At 40.0% G+C, this 15,309-nt stretch overlaps 1 protein-coding gene across 2 annotated transcripts; it reads right to left on the reverse strand.

Annotated features, from left to right (window-relative positions):
* Positions 1-1,583: 1,583 nt before the first annotated feature.
* Positions 1,584-14,767, reverse strand: SAR1A (secretion associated Ras related GTPase 1A). 2 transcript variants are annotated; one of them, XM_004021431.5, is made up of 8 exons: positions 14,666-14,767; positions 14,075-14,283; positions 11,232-11,305; positions 10,991-11,110; positions 10,502-10,567; positions 7,952-8,055; positions 5,036-5,167; positions 1,584-3,987 (listed from the first exon to the last, which is right to left on the reverse strand). In XM_004021431.5, the coding sequence occupies exons 3-8, from the start codon at positions 11,287-11,289 to the stop codon at positions 3,871-3,873; spliced, it is 597 nt and encodes a 198-aa protein (XP_004021480.2). In that variant the 5' UTR covers positions 11,290-11,305; positions 14,075-14,283; positions 14,666-14,767; the 3' UTR covers positions 1,584-3,870. The 2 variants fall into 2 exon arrangements, with proteins under 2 accessions (XP_004021480.2, XP_004021479.2); XM_004021430.5 differs by lacking the exon at positions 14,075-14,283.
* Positions 14,768-15,309: the final 542 nt, after the last annotated feature.

The raw sequence follows: 15,309 nt of genomic DNA on the forward strand, positions 1-15,309 counted from the left end.
GCCACCAGGGAATCCCAGGATAAACAGTAGTCGAAGTCAAAGTTTTAAATTACACAACCCTATAGTTGGCAGTATACACATTTCATATGACATTTATATGGTTTAGGGGTTTCTTTTTCTGTAAAATAGATCATGGTTTGTAAATAGATCATGGTTTGTGAGCCATATAGTGTAAATAGACCATGGTTTGTGAGCCATATAGTTTCTGTCTCAAATACTAAGCTCTACTGCTATAGCATGCAAAAGCTAAAGGAGTGTGATGGCTGTGTTCCAATAAAATTTAATTCAAAGAGTTCGAATTCTTTATCATTGTAGCATGTCACAAAATTGCACTTTTTTTCCCCTCACAGGTCATACAACAGGCAGCAGGCCAAATCAGGACCACAAGCTAGTTTGCCATCCCTGATCTTTTCCAATGAAGTGACCCTGAGGGCAGAGGAATAGGAACAAGTGTGTTTTGGATATCCCTGAAGCAGACACCACAAGCTAGACATTTTATGAAGGTCTGTTTATCACACTATCAACTAAAGTACACATTAATTTTAATGAATTATTTTAGTAGATATTTATGTCAGCATTAATGAAAAACATTCAATTACTACATTACATAACCTTTCTAGTCAATTTTTGAATAAATTAATGCTGCTTGGTTTTATCTGCAACACAATACAGGGTAATGTTCAATAGTTCCAGTCACACAAACCTGAGAAAGGGAAATGATCCATTATAGTATGAAGCAGTACTGAAATCAGCAGTTTTCCCATAGCAGGTACTGTCTTCTGTTAGTTCTGTGACACAGAAGATGGCTTGATCACAGTAAAATCTGACTATCCAACTTCCCAGAAACTAAGAAAGTGTTTCTTTCTCTCTTAGAGTGATGCTCAAGCCTCTAGCATGAACTGTTTGCATCAGGTTTTTCTCTATTTACGACACATCACAGTAGGGTCCTGACCCCGAGTGCTGGGCTCATTGATTCAGCCTTTAATTTTCATGCTCTGATCTGACTCAAGTAGCACAGATAAATTCATATAAATGTAAAACCCATGCCATCATTTCACAGTATGTTTCAAGCTCAAGATGTCTCCAGTAATTTACTACTCAGTCAAAAACAACCTGCTGCATTTTGCTTCCCATTCTATTTTATCCCAGTACTTAAATTTTATAACCTTATTTGGGTTTTTTTAAATCAAAGCTTCCTACAAGCCTAGTAAATGCTCAAGCATGTTTCGTTACTTTTCCTATTTTGCAAAATGTAACACTTAGCTGAATCTTTCCAATTTTATATCAAATGATGAAACACAGCTAAACTGAATCCAGCCCCTACTAGCGTGTTAATATATGAGATTTTGTACAAAAAGTCTGCCATGTCCATCCTGTTGCAGAAATAACCAATCCTGGGACCACCATTTGTTGCAAGGCTCTCAAACAGTACTAAATATATTACTTGTAGTGGAATGTGTAAATTGGCCTGGTCTTTCCACACACTCACAGCCTGCATCCCCTCATAGCAAAATTTTTGTCTCTCGTATCTGTTGTATGTTCATACTCAACAAGCCAATGCCAAAAAGGAGCAAGATAGCAAATTTGTTTTAACTTTTTATTAAAACGCTTAAGATACAGATTGACTCTCTTCTGTAAATGACTGTTTTATTTTTCCTGAAATAGGACATATATGCACTCTGATAAAACAGAATGAAAAGTCTCAATTCATGGGAGTTCCTGTACAAAGCTCTGATCCTGTTAGGAGCTGAGCTCCTTACAGCAGCTTCTTTCCTCTATTTTATCATAGGAACTGTGTTTTCTGTGGGGCAAGAAACAGACAGGCGCCACTTGATTTTTCGATCCCAGCTCTTTCTCCGGTGGCCAAAATAAACCACTTTCACAAAGAGCTGCCCTGTGTAGAATCCATAGTTTTCTAGCTTGCTAAAAATTGACTAGGGACAAATAGAAAAAAAAAAAAAAAAAGAAGAAAACTAACACTGAAGCAATCACACCTCTCCTATCTCTGGATAGAGAAGTGTGGGTTACCTTTAGCCAAAGGAAATCAAAAGTATGCAAGTTAACTACCTAGTTCATTCACCATTAGCTAGATTTGTTCACTTAAGGCTTTAACCCCTTTCCAAACCAGCTATGCTTGCTAATAAATGAAGACTTGCTCTTCCCAGCTTTATGCTTCATTGAGCCTCTGCATTTGGTACCTAGCCGTGAAAAGTATGCTTTCCCAACAGGTCAGTGAAGACTAATGAGGCGAAATCCAACTAAAGAAAAATACTCTCACCCCAGGAATGTGTTATCCACACTTTCCATGCTCTCACATTAAAAACAAGAATCCACTGAATTTAGTTCAGTCCTCTGCAAATAAGCCTCAACATCACAATTTTCAGTTCTGAGAAAAATATCTCTAATTTTTCATTAAAGAAGATATCCTTCCACATGAAGACCATCTCTTATCCCTTCATCCTTTACTACAAGGGTAAAACATTGGTTAAGATCATGAAAATCCAATTTCACACGTGGCATTAGAGAAGTGGAATGCTATAAAAATAACCCTCATCACACTGCTGTGGACATAGAGGCTTTTATACCGGTGCTAACTGACAAGTGATGCTGGCTCAAAAGGAACAGCTCAACACACAGTTCTTGGATTAGAATTTCCCCAGGTTATTTCTGGCCTGGAGAAAGACAATTTCATAACACCTCCCACCCACCCCCCCAAATCTGGAAAAGTTACAGATGATAACCTTTAACACCAAAAAAAAAAAAAATTGATAACCAATACAAAAAAACAGAGTTCATGAAGTCCAATAAAGAAACCAAATTCTGCAAGTGGAATAAATCTTTCCTAGATTCAAACAAATGCTACAATATCAGATGTCGAATTTCTCAACTCACAGAATTAAGAGTCCTTAAGCTGGTAACTTTGTCCTGTGTGACTCTCCTATTGAGAAAAAAAGTTCCCCTAGAATTTGCAAAAATGACTGAGACACACCTGTAGTATGTGACATGGGAGGTGTTCTCAAATCTTTCATGAGGCGAAAGTCACTTTTTACAACTGAAAATGAAAAAGGTGCTATAGAAAGAAATGAAAGTTTAAAACTGCATAAAAGTAAAGACTGGCTGAAATTGGTAGTTTATTGAATAAAGACAGTAACAAAAACCCACACTAGAACTAACTCCTCCACAGTGACCCATCTGCTATCCATACTGGGAGGAGACATGACCGGAGCCCAGCACAGTGGAAAGCAGCCTCGGCTGCAAGGCTGCAGTTCTGCTCTTTTCTGGCGCTCTGCACACAGGGTGGTGCCACCTACTAAAGGCAGTCAGGGAGACGGGGGAGCCTCTCTCACCAGCCTGCTGTTCACTTAACTCAGCTCTGGACTCCAACGTGTATCTGTGCATAATTTTATGAAATATTTAAATGCCATTCACTAGATAAAAAAAAGAAAAGAAAACTCTGGACCAAGTATATTGTGAACTTAAAAAAAAAGTTATGAGGAGGGTCACCAATTACATTAACAACACTTTCTTTAAAAAATAGAATCACTTTCTTTTGAAATCAACCACAGTGGTGAGACGTGTTTTTCTTTCCAGGTGGCCCGTGATGGCACACAGCTCTACTCGACAAATCCTGCCACCTCCAAGTCCCGGGGTGCTGACCTGCACCAGCACGTGGGGCAGCGTTACCTCCCAACAGTGTGGAGAAGAGCACATGTCACCACTGGGCGATGAGAGAGCAGACAGAGACTCTTGGCTTCTCAACGCCAGACACGGTCGGAGAGCTTTCCTTGTTCTATTAGAAAAGTTCATGAGGAAGCTGTGAATAGGATCAGTCCAGAGAAGTAAAACTCTTTTATTTTCACTGTCCAAACATCAGTCAATATACTGGGAAAGCCAGCGGAAGCCTTCGCCGTATCCTTGCCTCTTGAGCACACTGCACATAAACACTTCCATGGGGCGGGCATTCAGCTCCTTCAGGGTCACATTCCCCTAGGGGAGGCAAAACCAAGATGTTAGCATTTCCATGTGGAAAAGCTTGCAAGGGTGATGACAAAAATCACTTTCTCCATCCATCAGAAGCAAATCTGAGCAGGGATTAATTACAGAAATGTGGTCAAGGTCTCTGGGGTTCATGCTTTCAGTAGAGTCCTGCTCCCAGATTCTCTCACTGTGAAGCACCTTTGCTTTGAACACACGAACTGGTTCATCTGGAAAGCTATGGCAGCAAACCAAGAAAAGCATGTTCTCTTACGGACAAAAGAAGTCCAGGATTTCTTAGAAATAAGAACATTCTTATTAATACAAGCACTCAGAAATATATACGAATGGCAGGTTATGTCAAGAAAATAAAAAATTCAAGTGTGTGTAAAATGGAAAACTAAGTTAATGAAAAGAAGTATTTCTAGAAAGAACTATATAACCAAGAAGAGGCAAGACTAAGGAACCATGCAAAAAAAGTCAGGAAGTTACAGATTCCAGAAAAGCAAATTTTAAAAAATTAAATATACCAAACCGTATGCAGAAAAGACCAGGATTCCAATAAACTAGAGCCGATCTGGATTTTTCTCTCACAAGCATACTTTTCTGCAACAAGATTCTACTGATCTGGAAGATTTGGGTTCTATTCCTGGTTTTATCACTGACTTGCTGTGTAGACCTGAACCAATCACCCTTAGTTTCCTCATCTCCAAATGGGGGTAACAGTCCCACCTCTCTCAGCAGGAACACAGAGAATAACCCAGTACTCTCAGTTCAATGCTTAGAAAATGATATAAATAAGCACTCTTCATAACCTAAAATTTCCAGTCCAAAAAAATTTCTAGCTAAAGACTCTGTCTACCTGAGAAAAACTCTCATTAGAAAACAGGAAAAGAAAGAACATGCTCCAGCCTTCACAGTCTACAAATCACCTCTAGAAAAATAAATGTTAAACCCAGTTACTTTTAAAAGACAAGTAAAATCTAGACTGTAAAACATGAATGTTTCAAAAGCTGTGAGCTGCCTTTATAATGTATCTGCTTAAGATTTTTTCTCTTACCTTTCCTGTGGTCTGTCCATAAAGGCCAAATATCTCACGGAGTTTTTCTTCACTGATTGCATCTGTTCTGTCAATTTTGTTACCCAAGATAAGGATTGGCACGTTGGATATTGTCTCATCTGTCATTAAAGCCTAAAGCCAAGATTTTAAAAAAAGAGCTGGGTGAGGAATCTATAAAAGCCCACCAGACAATGAGGATAATTTTGCCTTTCACTTGTCTACAAGGTACCAAATGCAGAGTGAAAATCTGATCATATTTATACTTGAGTGATTAACTAAAAGTTAATCCTGACATTATATAACACCCTTATTTTTAGGCGAAAAGCCCCTAAAAATTACCTTGACATTAGTTAAAGATTCCCCAAAAGCTTCAAAACAATTATAATGTAAAGTTGTATCTATCTGTAAAGCAGCAGAACCTTAACTCTGAGCTAAATCACCCAACCACAGACCATCCTCAGCTCTCCACTGAGCATTGTCCAGGAAGAACAAAGCTCTGGCTACAGAGCCTCAAAGATGACTACAGGAAACCGCAAGTATTCACTAGATGCCCCCTGTGTGCAACATACTATCCCCAACAATGACAGGAAGACAAAAGAAAGGTAATATACATCCCTGGCTCAAGAAATCCTCACTCTATGCTCATCTCTCAATAAAGCAAGTCAAGTGGATGACTAACTGTCACAATGAATAGGAAGAGAATACAAATACTAAAAGACATTCAGGAAAATAAAACAGTGACATGGACTTAAGCAAAGTCTTAACAAAGATGTGGAAACTAAACTGGACTCTGAAGGAGGGGCAGGGTTTCCCAAACAATGAAGAAGATAAGCAATGGCTTTACAGTCGAAAGAGTTCATAAAGTCATATGGAGTATCACCTGGCTGGATTAAAGCATTTATGTTGATGTGTCTTGACAGAGTAAATGAGCTGGGATGGTATGACAAATATTATGGTGCCAGTCTGAGAAGTTAGCTTGCAATAGACCCTGAATCCAGGAATTATTAGATAGAATCTACACTTCCAGCACAATGAATTCTCAAATAGTATCTATCTGTGGTGCTCAGGTAAGGGATGATGATCTAGCCTAAGATAATAGCACACACTGAATAGTGCAGCAAGCATTCTGGAGAAAGAAGTGAAGAGACTGATGTCTAAATGATAAGACAGACAACACAGGAGTTGAAGGTGGCAAAGATTTCAAGCCTAGGAATCTATTTCACTGACAGGAAGAGCTAGGAAAGGAGGGCAGAATTAAAAGGATAAAGGGAAACCTACTATGAACATCTCAAGTACCAAGAAATGTTAGACAAAATCAGAGTAAGGATGTTATTCATTCATTAAATAGTAACAAAGTACATATTATATGCCCAAGGCTTTACTAGATATGGGGGTTTCACAAAGAAATAAGACAAGATCCCTATATCTAAGTTCCAGTGGGAGAGACCTAATAAAATCAGTAAAAACAACAGACGCTGGTAAGCTGGAGAGTCTAACAGTCTGAGAGGTCAAAGAAGGCGTCTCAGAAACAGTCATATCTAAATTCTGGGATCTCTTAAAGGACATTTAGAAATCTGCGAGCAAAAGCAGGTAAGGGTCAGGCGAGAAAACCAGGCAGAGACAGTTACTTCTGAAAATTCAAGAGAGGGCAAGTTGTTGACTATGTTTGGAATGTAGTTCAAGGTAGGCAATAGAAAAGCTGGAGAAATAAACAGAAGAAAGATTATGAAAGAACTTATGTGCTATGCGAAAGAGCTGTAGATTTCATCCCCAGACTGGTAAGAGATCTACTCAAGAATATTAAGGAGGGCAAAGACAAGTAGTATGTGTCAAGGTGGTGGTGAAATCTATAGTAATTCACTGCATGTCCGAGTACAGGATGGGGAAGACGAATAGTTCCATTCTGGGAGGACAGAATTGGTAGGCAGAGTTTCTAATAAGTAGCACTATGTATGAAGTTGGAGCTCAAGAGAGAGTCAAATAACAGAAACCCATTTGGGGGTCACTGGCATGATGGGTTGCAGATGAAAGAATGAGAGAAGCCTGGACCAGCCTGGGAAAAAGTATAGATCTGGGGAGCACCAAGATTTAAGGGCTAAGCAGGGAAACAGGTGCTTGTGCCAAGAGTCAGAGAAGTATCAGCCAGAGAAAACACCAAAACCAAGAATGTAAAGGGGAGTTTACAGAGAGAGAGAATGACGAGTGCCAAGGGGTCAAGTAAGGGGAGCATCTTAAGACTACAGCTTCAGATTCAACAAACATACTTACACCAGAAGAGAGGTTCAAACTGCCAGGAACAAGAATGCAGAGAGTTATAAATCAGAGAGAAAGAAGAGGCAGAGTGACACAGTATGGATTACAAAGGCGGTACAGAAATATCAAGACAAGAAAAATGGAATGTTGACAAAGGAAAAAATCCGACACGAGTCCTAGTTAGTATCAAACAATGCATGTGACCAAAACTGAAGACAGAACAGCCTGTTAAGGTCTGGGAAGTCACTCAGTGCCAAAGGTTGGGCAGGTACAACCTGAGAGCACAGATTCAAAAACGCAAAGAACTCTAATATCTCCTTTAAGGTTTCACTATGCCAACACATCATAAAGAGTGAACATATGTGATGCATGAAAGGGAAAGACATTAATTATGCTGGGGAAGCAGGCATTAACTGCAGAATGTCCTGAGCAAACTGCACATAGAATCACCCTATGATAAATTTAAGCAAAGTTAATTTACTTGCATTCAAGCCAAGTTTCCTCAGAACATTGAAAAATAATGTTTTTTATTTCAAAATACTTTATTCCTGTAGCTAGGACTTTTACCAAATGTTACCTGGAATGATTAAGTACTGGCACTACTAAGTTGTATTTCTTAGAAGAAACAGAGGCCAAGAAAAGAAAAAGAAAATATAAACATACGTTAAGCTCAACTTTGGATTCCATAAGTCGAGGATGATCTGCACAGTCCACCAGAAAGACAATCCCATTAATTGCTGGGAGGTAATTTTTCCAAACCCGACGTGCTAAAAGACAAAGTTTGCAGTTGCCTCAATTTAAAAACATATATGCTGAATATGAATAACCTAATGGTCTATGAAGTAAGCAAATTCTGGCCAGGTTTCAATAGCATTAAACTCTGTACAGATTCTCCAAGTCCTAGCCAGTATTAAGTCAAAACAGAGGACGAATAAACTGATGGTCCGTGAACTGAATCTGATTTATTTAAATACTAAAATCAGGGTTTTCTGCCTGATTTTCTCAAAAAGTACAACATCTGGCAATCCCATGCCTATCAGTCCACATATACTGGGTGGATAATAATCAGCGGGACTGAGTGGTGGCTGCCCCTTTACGTGCGGCTTCAGATCTTCAGTCTGTCCAAGTTTCCACCACTTCCTACTGTCTCATTTCCAATTCCACTCACTTAAAGGACCTACCTCACCCTGGAGCCATTTTAGTTTGCAACTTCTGAGTTACAGTATCAGGATGCAGAGTATTTATCCATATAACTCTAGTCCCAAGTTAGTTCCTAACTAACCAACTCGTAAGCGTACTGACACTTTCATCCACTCAGCCCACAGGGAGACAGAGCTTGCCAGGTGGTTGACGTTTCCAGGCCAATTACCTCAGTCTTCTAATTTAACCCAGTGTGCCTTATAAATTTCAATTTTTGGTTTATAACATGATGTGACAATGATCTGGGAAGCAGTGCTTTAGCTGTATTATAATTTCTAACCTATTCATTTCTATGGGATGATTAAGGAAGCGCTTCTACATCAGACATTTAACAGTGGTCACCTCTGAAGAGCAGGACTGGGAAGGAGAAGTTGGGGAAATTTCACTTTTACCTTTCAGATTTGTATACTCATCATATATTGAATTTGCTACATTAATCCTGGACTACTTTTATAAGTTGAATTTTTAAGTTATACCAAAAAACAAAACAAAACAAAACCCTCCAAATAGACAGCATCTCAGTAATTTGTGTAAAATGTAGCAAGGTTATTATGGAAAAAATGTTTCTGTTAAGTACGTTTTCCTCAAAACTATGGACAAATCTTTCTTTATAATGGGGTTATATCCCAATAAATCTATTGTAAGTTGAAAATCTCCTAAGTCAAAATGTATTTGATAAACCTTCCAAATATAGCTTAACCTAGCCTACCTTAAAAGTGCTCAGAACACTTATATCAGCTTACAGTTGGGCAAAATCATCTAATACAAAGCCTATTTTATAATGTGTTGACTCTCTCATGTAATTCATTGAATACTATATGATTGTATGAAATACTGTATGAAAAAAAGCATGGTGCATGGGCACAGAATGATTTTAAGTGTATCAGTTGTTTACTCTCGGGATCTCATGGCTGACCGGGGAGCTGCCCAGCATGACGAAAGGCTGTTTTATCGTAAAGTCAAAAATCTTAAGTTAAATCGTTGTTAAGTTGGAGACCATCTGTACATAAATTAATTTCCTTTTCTACTCTTATCAAAACCTGAAAGCTAAATTTATCACACCAAATAATATACAATTCCCAATTCAGGTATCTAAAAACACCTCCTCCTTCTGCATTCTCCAGATGGTCTCAGTTCAGCTTACAACTATTTTATCTCTGAATTTAAATCTGTAAGTGGTTACAGATACTTCTGAAAGAAGCAGAAAAGATACCATGCTCTGTTCTCTACCCGAATGAAAACGATACAAGTTTATTATAGGAAAAAAAGAAACCAGCCCTCCATCAACTCATAGCCATTGCTAATGTTTCTGTACATGTTCTTTCAATCACTTCTGTATAGGTATTTTATGTGCTGATGATTTTACATATATGATTTTGTAGGATGTAAATATTACATGAAAAAAGTGTAATGTTAATGAAATCACTGACTATAAAGTCATGCCAAACATAAAGTGGGCATCCATCAGATAAAGATGCCCCAAATTCTGCATAAACACCAGATAGGAATCTGGGAACCAAGTGGACATAGGCTGAGTAAGGCACAAAGCACTGAGGAGAACAACAAGGCAGAAGAAAATGTTCCACCAACTGCCCCAAATGGGGAGAATACACAAAATATCAGTTCAGATCAAAGTCATCACAAATAGTCACTCTACTATCTTTGCAACTCTTGACAAATTTAAAATGACTTAAAATTACAAATAATTTCCTACATACACTCCACTGAATAAATGATAAAAAAGAGACATGACTAAATTCAACATGTGATACTGTACTGGATCTTGTTTAAAAGAGAGGAAAAATGTTTACAGGAGCTTACCAGAACAAATGACCAAAAAAGGCAGTATACACTATAGAGTAGATAAATAAAACTTTCTGGGTTTGACAATTATTATGATTACGTAAGGGAATATTCATGTTATTAGAAAGCAATTTCAAAGACTCTGCTTTGAAAAAGGGGAACAAAATGATCCAGAAGCCAACATCACCCTTCCACTGAATCATCTCTTACCTTGTTCATGCCCACCAAGATCAAAAGTTGTAAAAGTCATTCCAGCAATTGTCAGCTCTTCTGATGCTGAAAAATAAAGGGAGGAAATAAACTTCTCCATCCAACAAGGCCAAGCTACCAAAATTATAATCCAATACAAACATAAAACCCAATGAAGCTTTCACTTTGTGAAGAAAAGGATACAAGGGTGAAAATACCCTTCAGTTATTTTAAAAAGCCAAGTCTCTTTTTCTCCAAAGTGTTTGCTACTCCTTAGAAGTGGATATGGGAGATGTGTCCCATGGCAGGACTAGTGAGAACAGACAGTGACAAAGTTCCAGAGGTCTTTAGGTTCATGGGTATTTGACTTGAGCATATCCTATAGAGAATTTTTTATCAAGTCTTTTGGGGCTTCAGTAAATAAAAGAACTGCGTCAATTGGAGATCCATCCTCCAACCCTGACACTGACCCTCAAATAACAAAAGGTCACCAGGTATTTTCAAACCTACTTGGATGTAATGTTGGAACATGCTGGCCCAGTCTGTCATCTTTGAGCATGTGTAGAAGAGTGGTTTTGCCTGCATTGTCCAAACCCAAGAATACAAGTTTTCCAGATTTCTTGTAGAGTCCTTAAAAAGAAAATAATAATAATAGCATGATTAGCTTCTACACAGCAAAATCTACCTATATTTAAATTGTTTCAGGAAATGCGCAGCATTTGAAATGTGTATTTCAAGGAAATGGCTTTACCTAGGAACTGGAGCACACTGCTGAAGCCATTGTAGATCCACTCAAAGATGAAAGACATTATTAACGCTTACTCCCTGTACAAAATAGGAAAGCAGCAGACATCAGCCTTCTCAATGCTGGTACATTTCTAGAGACGTTACCTCTCATTTGCTGGCCCTCATGCGTGGTTCCAGCCCCATGTTTTTTGATCTAAAAATCAAAGGATTTTGCACCCTGGAGGGAAGTCTCTGGGGTACACAGATCTGCATAAACTCCTGATTTTCTATCAGTTTCCAATCTATGATACACAGAGGACTAGGCGTTAAAGATACACTTTCCTTTCACTGTATGATTCACTTCTCCAGGCACCTGCTCATTCACATTCCCTAGATACACCACAGCTGTCTGCCAGTTAGCAAAACTTCTAGGAAATCACCCTCATCAATAATCTGGATCAAAATGTCACACTGATGTGCTAACTAGAAAACAAGAATAAAAGGCATATTAACCTGAATGAAAAGCATATTAACCCATTCTTGTAAACAACTCTAAAAAACAAGCTCGATAAAATCCTACTAGCTGGCACAATTTGCACTGCTCCATTTACCAATTCTATCTCTTCTTAAACAGTATCATTTAACCTCTTTTATAGATATGTCTCAAGTTAGAAAAAGATGACAGCACTATGTTGGAGAGCCATGAAGAGATAAGACAGTCCAATCATAATGTGAATAATTAAGACCCACCTAACCCATTTTACAAATATGGACTTTCTTAAAATAAGAAAATTCATTCAGGATATAGAGGTAGGCTCCTACCCAAGTACATACCTCAATACTGAAATTAACATCACTTTTTCTACTGTTTCCCATAAGGCTAGACAAAACAAAAGATGACCCAAAGCTACTAAAAGGTATACATATACTGGGAATAAGCAAGAGGACCTCTAAATGTAACAGTAATAGAATCTAGAGCCAATGGTGGGTGTTTAGTTTTCTCAGAGTCAGCATTTCCTGATCACACTGCATTTTTGCCTCAGCACCTCAGATTTGGTGCAGAAAAAAGAATGATCCCCCACTTTCACTGCTCTCCAACAGCAAGAACACCTGAACGCCAAGGTTTTATACTAGTTGTGGCCAATTGTTATCAAACAAATTCCTGAAGTTTTATTTTTATTTTTTAAAGTAAAGGTTTACTGTAAAAGGGTTAGCTACAAAAACCTACCTATATTCATTTAAAGAATGAGACAGCATATGTTAATTTTCTTTTTCATCCAATTACTGTTTTTGGTTTGGTTTTCTTTATCAGGCCTGGGGCCTGACCTGAAAACTTTCAGGACTGCTTAGTGCTTATCTGCTATGGCTTACCATAGGTGGGTCAAAAGAAGCTTGGGAGTTTGGGTGGGGGTGGAGACTGAGGGAAAAGCTTTTATACAAAGATATTAAATAAGGATTTTTTTGCCTTCTTCAGCAACATCAAAATATATTTTGGTAGAAAAACCAAATTTAGTATGAAGTCCAATGATTTAAATACACTTACAAAGTTCCTGTGCTTAAGTTTCCACTGTTGGTAAGTAAAAAAACAACATGCCTCTCCTCAGCAATCCTACCAAACCAGTCATCCTTCCCTGTTTTCTTTCTCTACCACTTGAAGAAGCATGTCTCACCTTTAGAAAGCATGTCTCATTAAGGTCACTCCCACTGATTTCAACTTTAAAACCCAACACATATATTCATTTGTACTACACTGGTTTGCAGTCAGTACTTTACAGACATTTCGTAAAGTTTTACCACATCATTATAGAAGTGTTCCCAACTAGATAAATTCTCTGGAGGTGACAGAATGGCAGAAAATCTCATTTTAAGGAATGTTTCATAATTAACTGAACTACTTTAACTTTCCAGTTTATTTTCCCTTGATATCCCCGTTTGGAAAATCCTATAATTCTTCCCTCCAAAATGAAGGTGATGTTAAAAAATAATAAAACCCCTTACTGGACCCAAAGAACCTCACAGTAGTGCTACCCAAAGAGGAAATGACTCTGATGGTGCCTCCATCCTTGAGATCTTAGGCTTTGCACCCTCCAGTGAGTAGTTTTTCAGTTTATAAGGTGCCTGTACATACATCTCATTTCAGCCTCACACTAACCCTAGGAGGTAGGGATCCCTGACTTCATTTAACGAGATGAGGGTGCTGATGGTCCCAGATTAGTCAGCTTAACCAAGAGAGCTCAGCTGAAAAGGTAACAATGCAAAGACTCAAACCCTCCTCTTTTAATGCCAAAGTCAAAGCCCTTCCTTTTAATATCACATAAAATTCCAATGCAAATCACAAAACTGCTTAAAAAAAAAAAAACTTTTTTAAACCACCAATTACACCTATGATAAGCCAATGTTTTCATCCTTATAACTCATCACAACTTTTAAACCGTAAGTTAAATAACTAGCACTTTATTTCTTTTCTAGCCTTGACCCACTTTACCACCTTATGGCATCTTATGGCAAATTAGCTTAAGGGCTCTAACTACCAACAAAAGCACTGCCAACGTACCTAAAATTTGCAAATTTAAGGATGGATGATTCAAATAAATAAAGAGCACTAGACTGACGATCGGTCAATAAAAAACCTATGCATCACTTATATTGCACATACTCGTTATTTATATATGCTCCGAGCAACTTTAAGACACTATTTCAGACAGATGTGGGATAGCAAGCAGCTGGCTTTTGGCTAGGAAACTCTGCTTAGCGGCAGGGTAAATGTCAAAGGTCAGCTCCACTGCAAAACTCTGTAAAGCCCCATCACAACCTAAACAGATGTACCGAAATAAAAGAGAAAAGACAAGAACAAGGGAGAACACTAACCGAGATTTTTTCCCATGCACTGAAGAGAGGGAAAAGGGGGGAGGCCGAAGAAAACACGGGGTTCAACCCAGGTCAGCAGATGATAATACACGACTGAAGTGGGGGTGGGGAGAGCCCTGGACTAGGAGCCAGGAAATCTAGTTCGAACGGTCACACTTGCTATCTGCGGGGTCTTGAGCAATTCACTATGCCTCTACAGGCCTTAGTCTCTGTAAAAACAAGGATAATTATCAAGGACTTCAATCCATCCCACCGAGGGCTGAGAATCATGCGAGACAGGGGATGTGAAGCCGATTCGCAAACCGGGACGCACAGTAAAGACAGGAAAACTGGTATCCTGCCCAACAGCTGCCAAGACCCCCGAAAGAAATGCGGATGGACCCGATACCCGTGAGGCCGGCAGGGAACCGAGCAGACCCGGCCAAGCCGGCCCGTCCCCGCCCAGAACAAGCCCCGCGGCCCCACAGAACCGCCTGCGTGTCACTTCCTCCCCCAACCTCGCCTGGGCCGCCCTCCACCCAGACCCTCCCTGCCCGCCACCTTCGCGCCTCCGGCCCCAGCTCCCTCCTTCGCCGGGGCCCCCTGACTCACGGCCCAAGGGGTTCCTCCGGCGGCAGCAGGCGGCTTGGACCCTCCCTCAGAGCACAGAGCCCAGCAGCACCCGGGACCGCCAGCTACTCGCCGGATATACGTAACACCCCCTCCCCGGAACTTCCGGGCGCGTGCTCGGCCCCACCCCCTGGTACCGTCACGGCGCTTGGCCATCCGGTGCCGCCCTACCAGCGACTGGGGCCGCGGAGGGGCGGGCCTCGGCGTGACGAGTCGCTCTGGGGCGGCCTCTACCTCTTGTAGGGAGCTCGGGATACGCGAGACGTGGCAGCGCTGCAGCCCAATGGGTGGGGTAGGGTTCTGGAGTCTAGCAGCGAAACTAGGCGCTCAATCTCGCGGCTTCAGATACGAGTGCGTGTTTTTCTAGACGCTCGGGGAAAGTCACAAGTGGCGACCAGCGGGTAGGTAGGTTCTCGGAAGGAAGAGTTGACCTGAGAGCCCTCGACCTAAGATGGATTTCCGTAAGCTTCAGCGTTATGTCACAGTTCCCTGGGATAACCTGTTTTCTAGAAGAACAGCTAATGCTCATTGAGTTCTTATGTTCCAGTTCACTTGAGTACTTTGCACGCCTCATCTCATTTGACCCTCGTCACAGCCCTGTGAAGCCGGTACTATTGTTATCCCCA

The sequence above is a fragment of the Ovis aries genome, chromosome 25 (assembly GCF_016772045.2).
Source record: "Ovis aries strain OAR_USU_Benz2616 breed Rambouillet chromosome 25, ARS-UI_Ramb_v3.0, whole genome shotgun sequence".
Classification (NCBI taxonomy): Eukaryota; Metazoa; Chordata; class Mammalia; order Artiodactyla; family Bovidae; genus Ovis; species Ovis aries.

What these genes read in the sequence shown, in the direction of transcription:
- SAR1A (XM_004021430.5), bottom strand. Translation starts at nt 11,289, where the DNA reads ATGTCTTTCATCTTTGAGTGGATCTACAATGGCTTCAGCAGTGTGCTC. An exon ending in CAGTGTGCTCCAGTTCCTAG is followed by an intron (nt 11,111 to 11,231) that starts GTAAAGCCATTT and finishes TTTCTTTTTAAG; the next exon opens with GACTCTACAAGAAATCTGGA. An exon ending in TGTTCCAACATTACATCCAA is followed by an intron (nt 10,568 to 10,990) that starts GTAGGTTTGAAA and finishes TTTATTTTTCAG; the next exon opens with CATCAGAAGAGCTGACAATT.